At 36.1% G+C, this 22716-nt stretch overlaps 1 protein-coding gene across 3 annotated transcripts; it reads right to left on the bottom strand.

Moving 5' to 3' along the window:
- Nucleotides 1-3244: 3244 nt before the first annotated feature.
- On the bottom strand, nucleotides 3245-22513 carry RWDD1 (RWD domain containing 1). Of its 3 annotated transcripts, none has more exons than XM_045544236.1 (8): nucleotides 22207-22296; nucleotides 19685-19798; nucleotides 14510-14575; nucleotides 9732-9862; nucleotides 5823-5966; nucleotides 4987-5119; nucleotides 4447-4509; nucleotides 3245-3540 (listed from the first exon to the last, which is right to left on the bottom strand). In XM_045544236.1, exons 5-8 carry the CDS (start codon nucleotides 5946-5948, stop codon nucleotides 3419-3421), a joined length of 444 nt encoding a protein of 147 aa, XP_045400192.1. In that variant the 5' UTR covers nucleotides 5949-5966; nucleotides 9732-9862; nucleotides 14510-14575; nucleotides 19685-19798; nucleotides 22207-22296; the 3' UTR covers nucleotides 3245-3418. The 3 variants fall into 3 exon arrangements, with proteins under 3 accessions (XP_045400192.1, XP_045400191.1, XP_045400190.1); XM_045544235.1 differs by lacking the exon at nucleotides 22207-22296 and adding an exon at nucleotides 20880-20991; XM_045544234.1 differs by lacking the exon at nucleotides 19685-19798 and having other exon boundaries at nucleotides 22207-22513.
- Nucleotides 22514-22716: the final 203 nt, after the last annotated feature.

The following is a 22716-nucleotide window of genomic DNA, read 5'->3' as shown; positions in this document are numbered from 1 at the left end:
TTTCTTTTCTTCCCTTCACAGAGGGAAGGGGGGAAAGATATAACATTACCACAAAGAAAGACTGGCACATAGTAGCATTAAAATACATTAATTGAATAAATTGTTCACCTTAATGATAAAGAGTGGCTCCACAGATGCTTATTTAATGGATCTTTTAAAGTGATCATTCCCAATCAACAACTGCAAAGCAAATTTGTGTATTTTTTTTTACCATGTTGTCCATAGTGTCAATAAAAATAAAGTTCTTAAAAGTTGGACCAAAAAATGAGAACTGAGTTAAGATTTGGTCACTAACATAGGGTAAAGCAAATTAGTTTTAGATGTAAAATTAAAAATATTGGGCATTTTTGTTTGATGACAAAAATTTAAAAGTCCTTTGATGAGTTTGCCCAACAAATAAAATGACATCGTCATTCATTCTCTGACACGGGTAACTTAACCAAATTACATGAAACTTGACCAACAGAAGCTTGAAAACTTCAATGATACACCTCTACAGCAGCATTCTTTCCTCTGTTACCCTTACATGGTTCATAAAGCAGCAAATGAATGCCATCCACATTTATATATTTATATAAACTCACACTTCATGCGTCATCTCTTTCAATTTTCCCTACCACTTAAAGGCCTCTTTCTAAAATTACTCCCTACAGTTCTTGAATCACGTGACTCATTTTGACACATAATCAAATAACACCTCCTACTTTTGCTGCCTGACACATATGTTCTCTGCAAGAAAACCACTTCAAGCTACTTTAGTTCACCTACTTTCTGTTTGCAATTCTTAACACCTAAAAGGGCTAGCACATAAATATCAAAAACCCACAATCATCTTTTTTTAGGGAATCCAAGAATGTATCTCTTTGCTTCTTGGTACATATATCTGAGTTTGTGACAGTACAGTAAATGAACTCAATCATTTTCATTGACACGATGTTAATGATCACTCCTCTTGGTTTTACCTCAACTGGGAAATGTTCATGTAACTATTTAGATGTGTTGCCTTAGATCAGCATTTGTCCAACTTTTTCCCTAAGGCATCCCTACTGGCAAAAGAGCATGAAGTAATGCAGAATCTAGGAGCATTCATCAAAATTATAGATAGCAAATAAAAAATTTCTTTGAACTGTCATGTTTTATCTTTAAAATACATTAAAATTTTGCATTCTATTCCATAATTCATTCATTCAACAAACATCAGGTGCCTACTGCATGCCTGGCAATATTACAGGGATATAGTAATAAATATACATATTTGTGTTTATTTTTAACCTAACAGTATTTTGATAAAATTTGGCACGAGTAGAAAAACAAAAACAATTTTCCCAAATCTAAGCGCAAAACTGATATTCTAAGATGGGCCAATTGTCGCTCCAAATACTCCTAGTTATGCTGTTGCACATCCGGAGAGTATGTGTGCTCCCATTTGAGAAGCATAGTCTTGAGTTAATTGCCAGAATACAAAGCCAACAGTAAAGTTAATATTTAATCTAGGTAAAAATACTTGGGAGTGTCATTAGAACTAACAAGGTTGTCTTCATTTACCATTAGGTTCTGCCTTTAGGTTCTGAAATGGCAAAGGTGGAAATCCACTTTAATACCTGGAGAAAATGTATACAACTTATCCTTAAAAATTAGGTGAAGGGGAAGGGGATATCATTCCTGACACTTCAAAGGTAAATCTTCATCGACTTCAGCACCACATGGCTCACCATTGCTTTTTTTAACCTTAATTAAATGGCTTCTTCGAGGTTCTCATGCATCTGCTGATTAGCTTCAAAAACGACATCTCCTTAGGGAAAGAAAAATCTCACATAACACAAACTTCAGGATTTCTCTCTGCACAGAAATGCTGAACATTACTCCTACTCCAGTCTGTTGGTCTGGCATCAAGGTTTCTAGGATCCTAAGATTTCTTGAAAAGTGTTAAGTCCCCCAATAATAGTTTTATCTTAAATAATTTGCTTTTAATTATGAGGTCTCAAAAAATAAATGTGGGATTAATATTGCTGTTTGTGGGTATGTGACATATGTATTTTTGACTGGAGGCAGCTTTTATAATAGCTTTATAAATTTATAATAACACAATTTACTTTAATTTATTTTTTGGGGGGCGGGTTTAAGAGTCAGTCCTCTAAAACTGCAGTGACTAGATACCTTGCATGAAGCCTGGCTCTTCTACCTGAACCACCAAGTCAATCATCCCAAATTATTACCAAGGTCTCATACATAACCTTTGTATGTTCTCTCATAGAAATGTACAACCCCAAGAATTCAGAGCCTTTCAGATTGGTTAATTAGAAAAGAGGTAGAGAAAATAAATACCAAAATATTTAGACTTCACAACAGCAGGATAGTGGTTCTTAAACAGGAGTGTGCATCAGAATCATCTGTAGAACTAGTGTGACATGTTGCTGTTTTAAAATTCAGTTGGGGCTCAGTGTTTATGAATCTAACCTGAGAAGGGCCTAGTCTTTAAAATGCACACCTTTAAAAAAAACTCCACACATAATTCTAACTCAAATACTACTAAAATACTGCTGATTTGGATATCTGTCCCCTCCAAATTCTATATTGAAATTTAATCCCCAGTGTTGTGGTGTTTGGGTTGTAAGAGTGGATCCCTCATAAACAGATTAATGTTCTCCTCCCTGGGGGGTGAGTGAGTTCTCACTCTATTAGTTCCCACCAGAGAAGGATTTGGAAAAAAAAAAAAAAAAGCCTGTACCTCCCTCCCCACTTCTTTTCTCACCATGGGATCTGCACATGCAGCTCCCCTCTGCCCCTTCACCACGAGGCCCTTACCAGATCCATCCAGAATAGTAAGCCAAATAAACCTTTTAACCTTTTTCTTTATAAATTACAAGCCTTAAGTATTCCTTTGTAACAACATAAAATGGACTAAGACAAAGATAAAGTCCATTTTATTTCTGAACAAAATATTAGCTTCTGATTTTGTTAAAACTTAAAGTTATTGTGCCTGGAAGTGAGAATCCAGAAGCTTTATGTTCTATTCACCTCAGTCTTTTCCTACTTTATATGAGTGACAGCACTCGGAATCTGAAAGTAGCCACTGTCTCCAGCATAGAAATTCAAAGTCATTCCAATACCTCATGTATAAACCCAACATGTGCACAGTAGCAGCCTACCTTTAAGTCTTGGTGTTACAAGCAGGATCTCTCTCCAAAAACTAAATGATTTTAAAATATACAACCTTCCGTTCACCAGTAAGAGGAATTGAACATTTTATATTTGAAATTTTAAGGTCAGTTTATTAAGTTCAATGATGAAAGCTATCAGAAGAATATTCTCCTGAAAATTATTTTTTCTTAGAAAAAAAGAAAGGAAAATCAAAACCCTCTGAGCATAGCCACAGATGCTGTGGCAATCAAGCCTCTCTGCAGATGGGGACAGTCCATTAGTCGGTTGAGTCACTCCCTGGGTCAGCAGGATTGTAGTCTGGATCATCCTCATCATCCTCCAGCTCCAAGTCATCCATTTCCTGGAACAAAGACTCATCTACCTCCACATTGTTTCCAGCTGCAAGAGGCAAAAAATTTTACCTTCAGTCTTATACTCAGGAATAAAAGATAAAACTCATTAGCGGTACCAAACAGAAACTTCTAAATCTGCATGTGAGATACAAGTAACAAAATCCCAGACTACTACTGCAAATCTTAACAATGATCTGTTTTAGTCACTAGAGACTGACAGCTTCAGATCTGCAGTTCATAGTTTAAAAATCCAGTTATTAAAAAGAAAAGCTTTACTAGAATTAATTACTTTTATTGTGGCATGTTGTAAGTTGAAAACAATGATAATATGTTGCCCTGGTTATACAAAATTGATTGTCACTGACCACGGGACCTGTACCAGGAGTTATCTCTTCCAATAGTGCCAGATAAGCACATCATTAAAGCTCAACTATACTTGTTATTTAATTGATAGATTTAACTTGATCTTCACTCTTACCCAGTTCCCCCTTTAAACAATGCTTTCCAACAAAAAGCAGACACAACAAAATCATTAAAAGGTTAACTTTAAAATTAACAAATAGTTTTCACTTTTTGAAATTATTTAGTACATAGTAGTTAGATTTTTACAAAATAATGTACATTTTTAAGTATGACTAATTGAAGTTTCTTGAATGCAGCCTTCCAACATGAAAAGGTTTCCCACCCCCAGGCTAGTGTGACCATCACTGTCTGTCTATTGCTATCTTTGATACTCCTTAAGCTATCATAAATTTTAAAAATATGTTGCTATAGAATTATAACATTCATTCCAAACGTATAAATTGATCAACCGTTGGAATTTATTCTTCAAAATGTATTTTTTAACAGCCTTGGGAGAGAAAATTTATAAATAAAGTTATCACTCTGATTTTCATGGTTTAAAATTAAAGTCAGCACATTATATACATGTGGAATTCTAATAGTATCTTACCATCCTCCAAGAACTGGATATCAGATGTGTCAAGATTATGATCTGTTTCAAATAACTGTTTCCCTAAAAGAAATAAGTACATTTAATTCAAATGGCATGGTATCCTGCACCTTCCCTACAACTCTTTAAAAAAATGTGATAATCTAAGAAAACAAGTCTAAAAACCTGTTTTTCTGTGAATTTCAATAAACTGATGAACCCACTCAGTAGCTAAGAGGCATATGAAATACATAAAATGGAGCAAATGAAGACCTAGTCTGCCTTAGAGTCCTAGAAAAACAAATGTTTTGACTCTACCACTTGTAAAACTTGTAACCCTGAATGTTCCTGTATCTGAGAGTTTATCAATTATAACATTTACATCAAAAATGTCATAGAAGTAAACTGTACGTGAAAAAAGATTATCATGTAGATATGTCTTCTCTTTTTGTCCTAGATGCCTAAGTATATTATTTTCGTATAGGTATCTGTCCAAATGATATTCATGCTATATAAGAAATGAGGGTTTGGGAGGAACTGGAATAGGGGTGGGAATCATACCACTTAATTTATTTTTTCCTGCTTGTTCTTCTTCTTTCATCCGTTTCTTTTTAATTTCCAAGAGTTCTGCATCAAACTTGGCCTTCCAATTTAAGAAATTCTCAATTGTAACAGGAGTGCCATGGAATAATTTCTTAGAAAATAAAAAAGACGTAAGTCATTAGATAAATGAGGCAGCAGTTTAAGAAATAAAGACTAAGGATATCATCTAAACAAATACATACAACTCCTTGTAAGAAAAAAATACAAAAAAATGAATGTTTGAAATTTTGAAATATTAATATTTAATCTGATTTCTGCCTGCTCCCTGGTTTTAGCAGTCTACTCTGGAAAAGTCTGTTTTTGACTGTTATACAAAAAAACAAAGGTAATATGCAATATATTCACAGTATGCACTATAGCTATTTATTGTTAAGAAGTTGCTGCTGTCAGTACGAATATGTTTTGAATACATATCAATTTGTAATACTAAATTATAGCTTTATCACATCACTTCAGAATTTGAGGGTTTCTTACATTTATAAATCATTGTAGTAGGTGCTTTATAATCCTAAAGTCTATCCCATAGGTGAAATCATTTATATTTCTTGGTCTTATCTGCATAGATTTACTAACCTTTACTGATTATCACTCATTTCTCATGCTGTTCCATCAACCAAATGAAGGACTTGCAAAATTTTATTCTTAGTAAAACTTTACTAAAATTTACTTTCATTTACTTTTGCGATTTAAAAAAAAAAATTACTGAAATTGACAAAAATAAACCCAACCAACCAACCAACCAACCAACAACAGATTTAAAGAATAATTAACAAACACAAGGCTTTTAAACATACCTTTTCAGCTTCTTCTGCTTCTTTTTCTTTTTGTTTCTTTTCTTCCTCTCTTCTAGTTTTTATCTGATCTACTATTTCATTTAATTTTTCTTGCACAGCTGTTACTAGAGTAAAAATCATCACCATACCAAGATTTTCTTCAGCCTATGTAACAAAAAAAAGAAACATACTTCTCAGAAAAATAAAAATCCACACATTTATAACATGATTACTAATTCAGTTATATCATATGTTCATATACTTCCATGATTATTAAAATGAACATAGATATAAATAATCTTACTCAAAAAATCATGTATATTTGCCATATTCAACCTAAAACAGGTATTGTATTTCACAAAATTCTGTTTAATAATTATAAATACAGGTAGAATTCAGAAAAACCTTTCCTATAGTAACTAGTACCATCATTTCTCCAGCATGTTTTCATTATTTTTGTTCTTTCTGAGTTATCTTTAATTGCCGCAGATATTGGTGACTTATCTTTTTGAGTATTTTAAGAGCTATGACAATGCATTGAATTTTGAGGCCAGAGTGATTTTCTATTATAATAATAAAAAATGTAGGTACATTTGTAATTTATCTACCTTTTTTTCTTTAGACTTGAAATGGTTTAAAAACAAACGTAAAAGCATTGCCAACTCATAGAAGGGATAAAACTCAAAGGCTATTTGAAGTTTGTCATTTGAAGGCAGAATAAAATAAAACAAAGTACCTTGTTTCTCTGCAGAAACAAGACAGACTTTCAATAAAGTAGGCAAAAAAGTAATTTCAAAATATACTAGCCAGTCCTAGCAGCAGAGATTACCAAGTATTTTTTTGACAGGGCTGGCCTCAGCAGCATTTGAGTGAGTACTGCATCTCCTGGGCCCTCCATGAGTACTAGCCTGTAATCCAACTCAGTGGGGCTTCTCTGTAGTGTCTCTGTGCTAACCATCCTAACTCTATGACTAAACAAGCCTCTCCTGAGTTCCAGACACATATTAAAACTGCCTACAGTAATTTGATATCCTGCAGTCACCTCAACACTGAAACATCATCTTCTCCACAAAACCTATTCCTGGATCCTCAGTCTCCACAAATCACACCACCATCCACCCAGTCTGAACACCCCACCCCATAAGCTCCATCACTGTCTCTTATCTATTTGTAAATGTCTGCCCACTGTTCTCTATCAACACTGCTTTTACCCTAGCCCAGGATACCATCATTTTCAGCTTGAATACTACAAGAAACTATCTTTTTAAAACCTATGATCTTGTCCCCAGTAACATCAATCTCCCCTGACTACTCAATAAACACACACAGGCAGAGAAAACTAATCTAATTTATAAGCTGAAGCACCATAAAACTAATCTAGTCAGTCTCTTGCTTAAAACGCCTTAATAGCTTCCCAAACCAATCAGGACCAAGTCTATAATTTTAAAACAATTTGGAAGACCCTTCTAAAGAAGAAAGTAACCTCTTTTTAGTTCCACCACTTAACACCACCAATTTCAAATTCTAAGTTTAACTAATTTCGTATGACTGGAAGTTCCAGGAGAAATAATCTCTTTCTCCCCCCACCCCCTTCTCCCACCTCAATGCCCTTTAATTTAACAAGCTTGTTCCTCTCTTGTTCCTTTGCCCTGAAGTTCTTCTATTCCCTTTATTTCCTACCAAACTCTTCCTCCAGGTCTCAGATCCTCTTGGAATTTTCTCCAGAACTACAAGGCTATGTAGACCCACAATCCTATACTTAACCCATCACAGCATTTTTCACATAAAACAATGATTTCTAGTTTGCTAGTCCACATTCCTCATCAGAGTATAAAATCTGAGACCAGGATGGTGTCTGTCTTGGTCACTTAACCTAATGCTCAACTGCTCAACACATTTCAATAACAAATCCCAGCAGGATATCTTTTATAAAAGTTAAAAAATTCTCACAGAAAAGCAAAAAAAAAATCATTCACATGGAAACTAGATAACTCAGAAGTCATACTAGTTCCATGTCACTAGTATCTAAAGAAATGCAAAGTATAACTATATAAAATTTCCATCTTGTCATCATTTTATTCCTAAATGAAAATATCTAATGCTAGCAAATGTGGGAAAACAGCTCAATGGCTATAGTGAGATCATAAATTGGCCAAACCGTTAGGAAGGCCAATTTGGCAATATGTATGAAATTCTTAAGTATGCATACCCTTTATACCAGCAATCCTACTTCTAGAAAACATTGGACTAGTATACTCATCAGTAATTAATTCTTTTCATTTATTCAACAAACATTTGAGTGTCTAATACATGCCGGGCACTAAGAATACAATGGAGAACCTGCTCTTAGGACTACAAAAAGACTTACACATTAAGTCAGGCAAAAATGAGAAACACCTGTAAGTTATTTTTAAAAAGATGTGTAATTACATATGCAACGAAATTCTATCCAGTTATCAAAAATAATGATTCATGTATATACGCTTATATGAAATAGAAAGATGCCCACATATGTTGTTAGGTGAAAAGAGGAAGTTATAAAACATTATGTTTAAAATTATCTAGCTTGGGGTGGGAGAAGAAGACTATGTATATACATGTAAGAAAACAAATCTGACACTATATCACACCAAAATGTTAGTAGACAATTATACCTGGTTGGTGGGATAAAGAGTAATTTTTATTCTCTCCTTCATGATTTTTTGTATTTTCTGACTTTCTGTAATATGAATTTATTATTTTGATACCTGAAAATGAATACAACTATTTTTGGAGAAAAAGCACAAATATTCTCTCAACAAATCTGATCTCAGGCAGGAGTCAAAGAAATCAAAAGTGCCTTTTTCAAAGAAGAGATAAAGAAATTAATACTAACATGGAAAAATTCACTTAGATTGAACAATTAATACACTAATGTATGACTAACTGAATATAGCATAATCATCCTAGGTTCTCTGCAATGTTTTAAAATGAAACATGTTAAGCCAAATAATGTCAGAATTAGCATAATTTCATGCTGGGTAACAGATTAAACAGGCCCAGGAACAGGAAAAATTCCGGTCTGATATATTATATATTCTTTCACTCCTCATTCTCTAACAGTTCCAGGTATTTTTATAACATCAGCACTCAGGGAACCATTGGTCCTTAAAATATCCAAGTCACATCTAAGGTGAAGATACGCTTTCTGTTAATTCTTCATAAAACAAACAAAGCTAGGATTTCTGATTTTAAGACGGTGGAGTAAGAATTTTACTTGCTCTCCCTACTCTCTACTCTGAAGAACCCATGAAAACTCTCTATCCAAGCATGAGTAAACTTTCAATACCTGCCAAGCCCGAACTGTGTGTAGCCCATCCCACAATAGAACTAGGCCAGTAAGAACTTTCCAAAATACACTTTTTTCTTCCACACAACCGTCCCCCCGCGGAACGGCAGGTCATAAACCACTGTTATTTGTAAACTTAGGGAAGAGAAGAGATGGGGGGTGGGGGAGAATCAGTCACTAGTCATCTTCCCAGACTGCAGGCAGCTAGCCTGTAATGGGTCAGAGGGGGTAAGAGTTTTCATTTTTCTAAAAGTTGAAATTTTTGGCTACACATGGGACTAGGCATTCTAAGAACCAAATCAAAACTGTGTTTACAACTTAAAGTACCTGTTGGACTTTTTATCACTTAAGAGCGAGCAGAAAAGTCATGGAGCTGACTGAGTTTCAAGCAGGAGCACTGGGGCAACTTCTATTAATATTACTCAAATTTTAGGGGACAGTGGTAAACAAAAATAAAGATGCTTTTCGATTATGTATCATGAATTCTGCTTGTCAATGTAATGTTTACACATTTAATAGCATTTTCTAACTCTTAAAATTAATGTATAAATATTTAAGGCCAATAAATGCCACTATAAAACATAAAACTATTATTGCCTTACCTGTAATGCTAATAATTTTAAAATGTCTGAGACATCATTATCTTCTAGATTTTCCTGGGAGAATATTTCATAAAGGGGAGCTTCATCTGGGTATTTTTCACTATATGTAAACTTGAGGGTAGTCTGGACAGCTGAAACACAAGGTAAGAGTTTGATGTGAATACCTTAAAAGTAAAAAGGTAGGTATCTGTTGAATCAGTGAAAAGCAGCACAATAGATATGCCTACAAAGAAAACTAAGGTTACTAAGAGACCAGATAGATAATCACTAATATAAACAACACCTACCACAAAGAGATATGTGAAACAAATCATGGGAATAACAAAAATCAATTCTTACTCATGAAATACATTTACCATTATTGGTATTTTACCATACTGAATGCCTGTGAAAGAGGATAAATTAAAGCAACTCTTTTTAAAACCTTCCCGGAGATAAACAAAAGACACTGAATATAACACATAAAAAAATTAGTAACGTAGGCTCATTTTTTAGCCTCCACCAGAGTGAGCTCCCACCTGCAGAAGATCTCTGGCTATGGCCTTGGAACCTGTATTTGTATCTACACAGTGTCAGCAGGGCTAACTGGTGGCTGGATGACAGTTTTGACTTGGACAATTTAAGAGTTTATCTGGGAAACATTTAACCTAATTCATCTATACATTCTCACTCACTCTCTTGGCCTGTGACAATTTATAGATCTGACACTTGTACAGGAGTGAAACTCTTACTGGCACATCAGTGCAAGGTGCCTCTCTGCAGCCTTGCCCTGTGAGTTCTCAACGCCACCAGGCAGTTTGCAACTAAACAGCAGTGCTACACATTTTCTATTTAAACTTTTTATTACTCACAGTGATCCTCTGCCTAAAGCTCACCTTTCTTGTAACTCACATTTTAATTATTAAAATCTACTGAGTTACTTTAAATAAAGTAACTCAAATCTATATTGGTCTTCATGGGAAGGGAAAAAAAGTACTTAATATTTGCAGGTTTGATATTTTAATTTCTGCGTTATAATGTCAACAAAGAATTTTATGAGTTAATAAATCCAAAAGATTAAATAGAAGTTAGTAAAAAATATAGTGTCTTCTGGCATTTTTCTTTCATCCTTTATTAGAACATTTCTAATTTTATTGCTAGAACATGAAGTTTTTTTATTTTTATTTTTTTTTCTAGCTCTCTTGAGCTATACTTGACAAACAAAAACTGTATATATTTAAGATGTACAATGTGATGTGGTTTTTTTTATTTTTATTTATTTTTTATTTTTTGAGACAGTCTCACTCTGTTGCCCAGGCTAGAGGCTAGAGTGTCATGGCATCAGCCTAGCTCACAGCAACCTCAAATACCTGGGCTCAAGTGATCCTCCTGCCTCAGCCTCGCAAGTAGCTGGGACTACAGGGGTGCGCCACCATGCCCAGCTAATTTTTTCTATATATATTTTCAGTTGTCCATATAATTTCTTTCTATTTTTAGTAGAGACAGGGTCTCGCTCTTGCTCAGGCTGGTCTCGAACTCCTGAGCTCAAAGGATCTACCCGCCTCGGCCTCCCAGAGTGCTAGGATGACAGGCATGAGCCACCGCCCCACCACAATGTGATGTTTTGATACGCATATATTGTGAAATGATTACCACAATCAAGCTAATTAACATAACCATCACCTCACATAGTTATAATATGCGTATATGTATATGTGCGTGTGTGGTGAGAATGCTTAAGGTCATCTCTCTTAGCAAATTTCAAGTATACAATACAGTATTATTAACTATAGTCACCAATAGATATCCAAACTTATTTGTACCACATAACTGAATCTTGTACCCTTTGGCCAACATCCCATTTCCCCTACCTCTCAGTCCTTAAACAACCAATGACTCAAAGATGAAATTAAAAAGGAATTCAAAAAATATCTTGAGACAAATGAAAATAAAATCAGAACATCTCAAAACTTAAGGGTTGTAGCAAAAGCAGTTCTAACAAGGAAGTTAACAGCAATAAATGCCTATATCAAAAAAGAAGAATGATATCAAACAACGTTAATACTACATTCAAGAAACTAGAAAAAGAAGAAAAACTAGGCATAAAATCAGCAGAAAGAAGGAAATAATAAAGATCAGAGCAGAAATAAATGAAATAGGGATTAGAAAATCAACAGAAAATATCAATAAAACTTAGCTAGACTAAGAAAAAAGAGAGAAGACTAAAATAAATAAAATTTTAAATGAAAGAGGAGACTTTACAACTGATACCAGAGATGGGAAGATACTTGTTATAGGATACAAATTTTCAGACAGGATAAATTCTGGAGATCTATTGTATAGCATGGTGACTGTAGTTAATAATAACGTATACTTAAAAATCGCAAAGAAATACTAAATGTTCTCACCTCAAAGAAATTAAAAAGTAAATCAAAATAAATAAAGTTCATCATTATGGCATATTAGTTTTCTCCTCTTTGCTGTTAATGGAGCTTTATAATTTATTTGTTTCATGTGTATCATATCCTGAGAATATTCTTTAACGCTGTTTATAAAGCTGCAAACCGAATTTCACCATGCAGGTATAATAAAATAAATTTAACTTTTAAAAAAATGAGTTTGTTAAAAAATAATATTTAATGATACTACTATAAGTACTAGACACTCATTAGAGAAAATTTAGTCATAAAATAAGGAAAAAACAAATTCACAAATAATCCCATCACCAGTAAGGGATCACTGTTTCCATTTTGGTATGTTTTAAATATCTTAAAAATATTTTTAAAGTATACATTAAAGTATTTTTCTCTGCATATATTTACATTTTAAGTAAAGTTCATCTATAGATAGATGGATAAAATTTTGTTTAAAATGCACATAGTCATACATAAATATAAAATCTCAAAAAAAATATGAGTACCTGTCCAAGTCCTTAAACATTCAATACAAGCATATTTCACTTTCTAAGCATTCTATCATTTATTAGTTAACATAGAAACAATGATATTATGAACACCCTTGTGTGTATTTTATTTGTATCATGATACTTTCCTTAGAATAAATACCCCATAGACTAGTCATTACATCAAAGGATATGAACATTTTTAAGTCTCCTGCTTCGTGATTCCAATGGCTCTCTTGAACACATGTATCAATTTACACTCAACAGCACAGTGCTATCCTCTAATACTAATAATTTGTGGGATATGAAATATTTTCATTTTAACTTGCATTTTTAATTACTAGGGGAACTTTTTTAAATTTTTAGTGATTATTTATACTACCACCTTTAGAAATTGCACATCCATGCCCTTTGCCTGCTTTTCTACTAATTGGTTCATTAAAATGGAGTTTTCAGGAAAAAAATAGTACGATCTAGGAATTTGTTTCAAAGAAATAATTTTGAGGGTATGTCTCAGATGGGAAATGATGGGACTATACTGAGTGTACAGAGCTATTATTAGAGCCTAATAAAGCTATTATTCTGAATATGGGAGCGTTCAGGAGAAATTTTGAAATTTTACTTTCATTTCAATGTAATCTTAAAAAAATTTACATTTTGGATTATTTATCAACGAGCACTGCCACACCATTCTGGAACCCATAATGCCGTCATATGAAGCCCAAACTGGCTTCTTTACAAAGGAAAGTTTTAAATAGTTTGAAAGCAATCAGTACTTTAATGCATTACAGAAACTTTTTTAGGTACCTATCTGCAAAAGTATATTGGTTATCAATTTAGTAGTAAATAAATTTTATCCATCTATCTATCTCACTCTGTTGCCCAGGCTAGAGTACAGTGGGATCATCATAGCTCACTGCAACCTCAAACGCCAGGGCTCAAGAGATCCTCCTGCCTCAGCCTCTTGAGTAGCTGAGACTATAGGTGCATGTTTCCATACCCAGCTAATTTTTTGTAAAGCCAGGGTCTCGCTATGTGGCTGAGGCTGGTCTCCAGCTCCTAGTCTCAAGCAATCCTCCAGCCATGGCCTCTCAAGGTGCTAGGATTACAGGTGTGAGCCACTAAACCTGGCAACATTCTTTTAACTCAGATTTTGGTAATGTCTGAATGCTACCCTCATTTTCAATTCCACAAGACTGATTTCGAGTTATCAGCTGATACCATTAAAATTGGTTATTAATGACTGCTCCTGCAGAATTTTGGTTCACTAGCCTTACAGGAAAAAAAAATTCATGGAGTTGTTAATTCTAATTTATATAACATTTTTATCAAGTTACCTCATTAACTGAAATGGATTCAAGGCAGAAATAAACTTTGGATACCACTTACCCCAAACACCTGCCAAATTTAAGTTAATTTATTTAATTTTAATGTATTGGTTTTATAGCTACTTTATTTCAAGAGAGAGAGAAAAACATGCAGATAGGTGTATATCTAGCCCCATTTGTAACAGCAAATATCCAGTAAACGATCTAAATGTGCAAAGAGAAAAAAGCCATGGAAAAACAACAATCAAAGGAATACCAAACAGCCACTGAAATACATTTGCACGCAAAGTCTTGCTTGAATAAAAATCTCCCACCTTTTCTCCATCTGTTATACTGTTAAGGTTTCTGCCTCCATGTGCCAGACTGTATCTCACTGATTTCCTCTCTTTTTCTCTAGGAGTCATGTTTACACAGTAAATACTGATTAGAAACACACAGCATTCGTTCTACATTCATAACATCACCTTAGCACCTCTACACTTGCAATGCCCAGCACAATGGCTACAGAATGAGTGAAATTCCTGAGAGAGAAGCTTAGAAAAACTGCAAGCATTTTTTATTACACTTACTTTCATCATTTTCTCCAGCTTCAGATGTCACAGTAATGGTGAAGCTGGGTGGATTTTCGGATAACACTGCAAGAAAATATACAGAGAAGTTATTAACATGCTTCCTAAGGCAGATACTTTTTCTTATTAGCAAATTATCACTAACCAGTCCTGAAAATTGGTCCCTATTCTATATTTCCAATTTCACAAATACAGACTGAACAGAGCACTGAAATGATAAAATGTCCATCAACTTTCTACTTGAGGGTTGTCTTTAATCTAGAAAGACTTATAATACATAACCCTCTTGGAGTTTTACCAAAACAATGAAATAAAGAGTTTGCCTTTTAACTCAAAATCTCCACTTATACATCAAAAATTTCATTCTTAAAAATCCCAAATGCAATGGCAAACAAAGAAACTACCCATACGAATAATATTAATCTCATTACTGACTTTCATAATTATATATTCTGGGGTTTAACTCAGAATCTCCATGACAAACAAACAGTAAATATTGTTTTCTTAGTTTGTGTCTTCTTGCTTTCTCTCTCTCCCACAACATCTCTGGAATCATCTTTATTCTTTCACAAATACTTACTGAGCTTCTACCATTTTTCACAGAATTATAAAATGAATTAGCTATGAATCTAAACATACTGTTTGCAATTTATTAAAACATGTAAGACATGTAAGTCATTTCTACATATATAAATAAGAAAGCATTATATGTCACTTTATAGCCTAATGTCTATCTAGTACTGTAGCTCTGTTTATTGTCTATTTCCCCACAGGAATACTGTAACAACTTTGTGAGAGCTCCTAGGCAGTATGTAGAAACTCAATACTGGCTCAATGAAAGAACTAAGCTAAAGGAATGAAAGGAGAAAAACAATAACAAAAAAATAAAAACTTGTATTCAGAACCATCTGAATAGTAAACAAGGAAATTTCAAGCCACCAGGGATGGCTGCTAAGCCTATGAGAAAAGCCTATGCCTCCTTCCATGCCTGGGAAGCACTGGGACCTGTCAACGTTGGCCACAGCTGCACAGACTCTTCCTGAAATGAAAGAGCAATGGATCACTGAAGAAGTCACCATGGAAACTATTCAGCTTTTACTATTTGGGAACTTTCTGAAGCTGCCATAAACATATACTATCAATAATACTTTCAAGACAGTTGCCTTCATTTTAATTGAAGTTTAAGGTACTTGGACCAACGATGAACACCTATAATTACTAAAATGTGTTTCAGAAAGACAGACTCACTGGACTCATGTTTTAATAAGTCTCAGGCAGTCCAGCCCATGCTGAAAAAGCCACTGAAAAGTCATTATAATAAAGCTTTCATAATATGATTGGCCTTGCCTATTATTTAACAAGTATATGTAAAAATCTAGTTGATGTATTTCATTCTCAGTGACTTTCATGACAAACTGTAGCATTTCACATCGTGCATATGTATTACATGCATTAAACTCCGCAACTGTAGAAATAAGGGTTTAACCCAATGACATTCCAATCTGTCATCATTTTCTAGCACTCTACGAGGCTATAGGTCAGGGGTAACCTATACCCAACAATAACAGCTAACATTTATTGAGCATCACTTTGTGCCTGTGCTATGCTATGCAGTTACATAAAAATCCTTTACTTCTGGCACTAAGACCATGACTTTATGCTCTTACTATATTTCACTATATTTATGACGCCATCAAGTATGATGGCACCTTACTTTATAAATCATTAAGAAATAAAAATAGGGTGCCAATTAAACTATGACATGTAATCAATTGTAAGATAAGTCCGTTAAAATGTAAAAAATATGCCTTAGAAACAATCAAATATAGTATCACTCCAATTGTATAAACTTAGAAACTGAGACACACAGCTTTTAAATAACTTGTCTACGGCAATGCAGCCACTAACCAACCAAAATGAATAAACTATTATAGAGCTTCATTTAAAAAGAAAAACATATTTTCAGCTGAGAAATTCCAAGGAAGTCATTTGAGCTAGGCTGTAAATCACAGATGGCAAATTGGTCAGTAGAGACAGAGAAGAGGAATGTAGTTGAGGGTACCATGGAAGCAAGGGCACAATGGTGGGAAACCTAAAGGAATATAGAAAAAAAAAAAAATTACAAATTTTTCTGTTTGGTGGACTTATGTGTGGGTAAAGAAAACTAGCTCAAAATATACTGAAAATTTAATTATGGACAATAGTTTTTTTTACAATAATATGGTCAAAACTGTTTTCTAAACATAGGAAGACAAATCTAACAACAGTACATAAAATGGAATGAAGGAAACAAGACTAGAGGTAGGATGAAACTAGGTAACTATTGCAATGACCCAGGCACAAGTAATGAAGTTCTGAACTAGGCTGGCAACAATAGGAATAACAGAAAATAGGGAGGAAGCTAAGATGGTGATGACACTGAGTTTGCAGGCTGAGAATGTGGTACCACTAACACAAATGAGGAATACAAAAAAATAAAAATTCATACATGCTGTATTTTAAGGACACAGGTACTTCCAGTTGGAAGCAATCAAATATGCAAACAGAGCTAACAAGAGCTGGGCTTTAATTCAATTTGGGATCAACTACAGAGACGTCACAGCTAAGGCCATTAGACTGCATAAGATCATCACAAAAGTAACAGGAAAGAGATGGAAGTCAACACCAACTCTGTAAGGAATCCTCAATTTGAAGAACAAAGTAGGAGGAAGTAAAACTGCCAGAGATTAAAATAAGCGGCCAGAAGAGGTAATAACAAACTCAAGAGATAACAGTGTTATGAAAATCAAGGGAAGGGAACATTTCAAGAAAAGGAGGATGATTCTTCCCATCCCACCCCATCCTGCCCACTGTCTCTCCTCATAGAGTTTCCCAGCAAGCAGATTTTACCACGTCATTACCCACCTATAGCAGCAGTTCTCTATCTATACACAATACGTTGGGATCAGTGGTGAGAAAGGGGTGGAGTCATAGGCTACACACTAGAAAACACGCATAACCCGAAGCCTATTTTATTTGTGAAGCCACCCCACCTATCAGGACCTGGGTCTGACATGGCAGTGTCTACAATGTGTGCACTGTATGTTCTGCATAGTTATGGAGGGATAAAATGGGCAATGACCTATTGCCCTGTCAGATCATATCTAAATCCCTGACAAGGCCCTCTGTGATCTGGCCCCTGCTTACTTGTCAGGTCTCATTTTCCATGACTCTTACTTCTCACTTCATGTTCTAGCAATACCAAACCACTTGTCCTTTTAATGCATTTTGATCTCTCAGAGTCCTGCTTCCGCATATGCTGTGCCCCATTCAGGAATACCCTTCCCCCGGTCCCATTCACTCCTCATCACCCCTCAGTTCTCCAAAACAGCCCCTCTCCCTAAATTTAACCAATATCTGTTTAATTAATAGACTGAGCTCCTAAAAGTAGATATAAGAAGCATTTAGTAAATTAGGAAACCAAAAGGACATAGGGATGTTAGCAAGAATATCATTGAACTGCTTGACCTGGGGAGCCAGACAGAATAGGGAGGGCAAGATGGACCAGAAAGAAGCTGAAGAACTATCAATCTGTGAGAAATTATGAGAGGCATGTTCAATAAAAACATAGGAACAAAAAAAACTACAGGGCTACAAGCGTTATGGACAAAAGGAGGAATTTCAGAGGCCAAAATTTTAGAGATGGCATTTTCAAGGTGTAGCTATGTTCATGTGCAGAAGGAGAGGAAATCAAAATTGTTAGTTGATAAAGATAAGGAATTATGAAACTATATTACTGGAATATCAACAACTAAGATGGTAAAATTCTAGTAAAGAGTTATGTTTGTTTAACAGTTAAGAAGTAGTTACACTTAACATTCTTTCTCATTAAACAGATATAGAAACTGAGGCTTGGAGAGGTTATATGATTTGTCTGAGGGCACTACACCAACCTGCTGCTATAGAAAAAAAATGTGAACCAGGTACAAAAAAGAAAAAGAATATTGGGAAATACTGCTATTAATAATAGATCCCCAATATCCACTCTCCCCTTGTTCAAGTTATACAGTTTTTAACTGAGCATATTGACCACCCAGAATAAAGACTACATTTTCCAGTTTCACTTCCTGCTAGGCCTCAGCAAATAACTAAGTTCCAGCTAACAAGATGGAAGGAGATATGTCCTTTGACAGTTTCTAGGAAATGTCCTTAAGAAACTGCTGTCTTCTACTTCTTTTTGTCATCCCTTTATTTGTCCTACTGCCTGGTTAGGGAATGCTGCCACCTTGACCATGAGAGTGAGACCACATCTTAGGGATGACAGAGAGCTAAGTTAGAAGATGGGTCCCTGAGGATTTCTTGGACTACAGCTGCCAAAACTCTCTTTTATGTACGGAAGCAAAAAGCATTTACCTTTTTAAAAAAACAGTGCCATATGAGGTTCTCTGTCACAACTGAACCTAATCCTAAAATAAAAATTAAAGAAAACAAGGAATAATATTCCAAAGTTTGGTAGTGACTAAAATAGGGATGGGAAAGTTACTTAATTGGATTTGCAAAAATGGAAGATTCTCAAATTCTGATGAAGGACTAATCCCATTCCAATGTATTACTGTGAGTTACAGTAAGTAAAGATTAGTTTTCACTAAAGATGCTATACTTCCACCACTATGAGTGGATCAAAATACTTTTGAGAAAATGAATGCTGTTGGGCATAGTGGAAGGAACTAATGGAAGGGCAGGAGGCATTAGGTGATATGGGGGCAGATGATGGTGAAATGGACAAAATTAAAGATTTTATCAAAAACAAAGATAATGAAGATAGTGGCTAAAAGGAACACTAAAGGAATACACAAATGAACTTAAGTTTTCACAAAAAACCAGAGAGCCCATATCAAAATGCCTTTGGTTGTTAGGGAGTATCTGTCCTTTCAAAAAGTATGTCTTAGAAAAACTAATTTTACAAGATGACTCCTATCCTATCTCTAAGATACAACTATACCTGTTAAATGCTGATGGCTGCTACTTAGAGGTACTGACATAGCAAATACAGGATTATGTAGCCCTCTTTGTAAGGCAAACAGAATTATGGAAATTTGGCTTTTGGTTAACCTGATGCCAACAAATTTTGTTCCAACAAAACTTCCCACAGTCAGAGATTTTGATATAGAAATTGAAATAACCAAATTCTACTACCTTAGCAGGACCTTGTCAAGTGAAGCACTACTGAAGGAGAATGTGGTATCAGAAGAATCCATTTATATTTTGGAAGACTAGTTGTTAGGAGGGTTGGATCAATGTGCAATCAAGCTACAGAATAGGCAAAAAGAAGAAATTGCATTATGATTTGTTATAATTCACAACAAATGCAACAGTGGACCAAAAGTTCTTTGCAAATAGTCAAGCAATTAATTCTAAGGTTAGGCTAGGTCTATGGGCCTGTACCTCTTCTGCAGCCACATGGTGTCTTGTGTACTTAACAAATATTTCTTTGTCAAGCACTCAGTCATCCATTAAAAAAAAAACAATATATCTACGTCTTTTATTAATAGCATTGAGTATATACCAAATCCACTAGTTAAATACAACTCAAAATTAAAAGTGATTCGAAAGTTAGAAAACTACCAATTAGTGTTCCTTGGTAAATTGACACAAGTAAGCTCTTTCTTAAAATTTGGCATGAGAATATGAAAGTATGGAATCATATACACAAAAGAAGGCTATAAAGCAACAAACCTTGAAAATCCTTAAGATTACAAAAGATCAAATATAGGAACATTTTATTTCAAAGTCCTCTCTGCCTTTCCCCTAAGAGGTTTCATAAAGAGCACAATCACTAGTAAGGCAAAGTTCCCTAGGAACTATAAATCAAGACATTTCATTTTAATTTTATTGCAAAGCTTATAAGGAATGCTGACAGGAATTAAGGCAGGTAGCTCAAATGATACTGCAGAATACTTGAATGCATCAACAGAGTCATACACTGTCTTTTATTACCCTGGCTCAGAATCCTCAAGCACTTGTGTATCTGACAAGAATTTCACATACTGAACTATACCATATACCAGAGCTGTCAGGGCCCGGTACAATTTGAAATACCTACAAGATTGTTTTAGGGTTAAAAATGTATCACTTTTATAAATGCTTATATGCATAGGATTTAATGAGTGAGGATCTCTTATCTCCAAAGAAATGAAAAGAACAGCACATCCTATGCTTTCTTGACTCTGCCTACAGAGTGTTCACACCAATGCATTCCCAAAGTGCTGGAAATGACCAAACATCATAACTAAGAATATATCAAACAACTGACCCTATATTCTGTTTTACTTAGACATCAACATATAAGCAAGGATAGAGGAGAAGGGAGCCAGACTCCATACACACTCACCCAGTTAATGACACTCTCAAACCCCTCTTCACTCATCCCCTTAACATCCTCACAGCACAGATGTACTGCTGGCGAGAGAGAACATGAACAGGACTGGAGCTATACTGGGGTAGCTGAGAGACATCTGCCTGTTGGCAAAGCAGAACAAAATTTGCTACCATTGCAAGCAGTGGTCAAAAGGTGGAGCCAAGAAAACTAAGCTACACAATGAAAGGGAGAAAGGGGTTGGAGTTTACCGGTTAAAGTCACATAACTTACACTATAAATTCTGACCATCAATGATGGACAACACTCAAAGGAAAGGATGGGGAATGTAAATCCACAAACCTAGGATCTACTCACTCATATTGGCTTTATTTGACTGCTTCTCAGATCTAAAGGAAGTCACACTGATACAGTTTTCTTGTAGCATTTTCAGAATCATTTGAAGCATGGCTTCATACAGAATTCTCTTCCTTTAAATTATGCCTAATGAATTTAGCGTTATTTTAAATCAGCCCAACCTACCAAGTAATCTTCTGCCCCCCCCATCTCAGCTGCAGCCGAATCCCTGTCCCACGTGTCTGGAGGGTGAAAGAACACGAAAGAATTCCAGACCTAACTCTCAGTACCGGCCCTGCCACTAACTTGCTGGCGGCACCAGAGCAAGACACTTACCTTTCCTGAGCCTCCATTACTTTGCTTGTGGCAGGAGGAGTCCCAGGCTAGATGATGTCTAATATCCCTTCCAGTCTAACAACCTATGAATCTACAGCGGAACAGAAATTTAGGCCACATCATTCAATAGGCATTCTGCAGAATGCCAGAATATTTTCTTAAAGAAGCAGCCCGACAAACTTCGGGGATCACGCTACTCTCAAAGCCGATTCTGGTTACTGAGAGCAGCACTCTGAATCCCACAAACTTTAAAACACCATTGTATGAAAAACAGTTTCTACCTCAATAAAGGTGAAAATGTGAAAACTAACACCTTTGCGATTCCGGGAAAAACTAATCTCACTTGGAGTACCTATTCTTTCAGTACATTTTATCAAATCTTGGGTTGCTATGGGCTACACAGAAACCCAAGTGCTCCCATCTCAACTCCAAGCCTGACACTCTCCAGCATCACCCGGACTTTTAGACTTCAGAAAACAAGCGGAGAAAGGAAAAAGTCATTGAGTTACTGGTAAGTGACTGAAGAACTTGAGAAGACTGGCGGGAGAGGTGGCCGCGCGGCCTCGCTGTCCCCTTCTCCCCCCCAGCCCAGGAGGCCGAGGGCTGCAGCGGCTCCTGCCCGTCCCACTCCACCTGCGGGCGGCTGCGGGCTTGCGGCCGCGGAAGTCACCTGTGAAGGAGTCGGGGTAGATGGATTCCAGAGCCTCCAGCTCGTTGCGCTGCTCCTCGCCGTAATCTGTCATCGTGGCCCTTGCTGCTGCCCATGGATCGCCCAGACACTCAGGCAGCGCGCAACGGCCAAGACCAGGGCCGCGCCGGGAGAGCGGGCGGCGGCCGGGCGGGCGCAGGCGCAGAGTCCCCGGCTGGAAGGCCCAGGGCCCAAAGCCAGGCCGGGCCTGCTGAGCAACAGCTCCGCGCCGGCCCCCGCCTGCTCCCTAGTTCCGCGTTCGGCTCATTCGGCCTAGCCAGCGGGGCACTGATTCGCCGCCGGTCCCACGCCCGCACAGGATTTGCTGGGATGGTGAAGGCGCCCGGTCTGGCATTCGCGAAGGACACCTAGGACCGGCTCCGGGGCTTTGCAGGACCTGAGCCTGAGAAGCCCCTCGGTGCGGCCTCCTCGCTCGATGAGTCTGGGCTGAGGGTTGGCCTCCTAGGCAGGACGGTGTAAGTAGTGGCGAGG

This window comes from Lemur catta, chromosome 2 (assembly GCF_020740605.2).
Source record: "Lemur catta isolate mLemCat1 chromosome 2, mLemCat1.pri, whole genome shotgun sequence".
NCBI classification, from domain to species: Eukaryota; Metazoa; Chordata; class Mammalia; order Primates; family Lemuridae; genus Lemur; species Lemur catta.
Note: the sequence above shows the minus strand (reverse complement) of the source record. Positions and strands in the feature narration are given on the sequence as shown.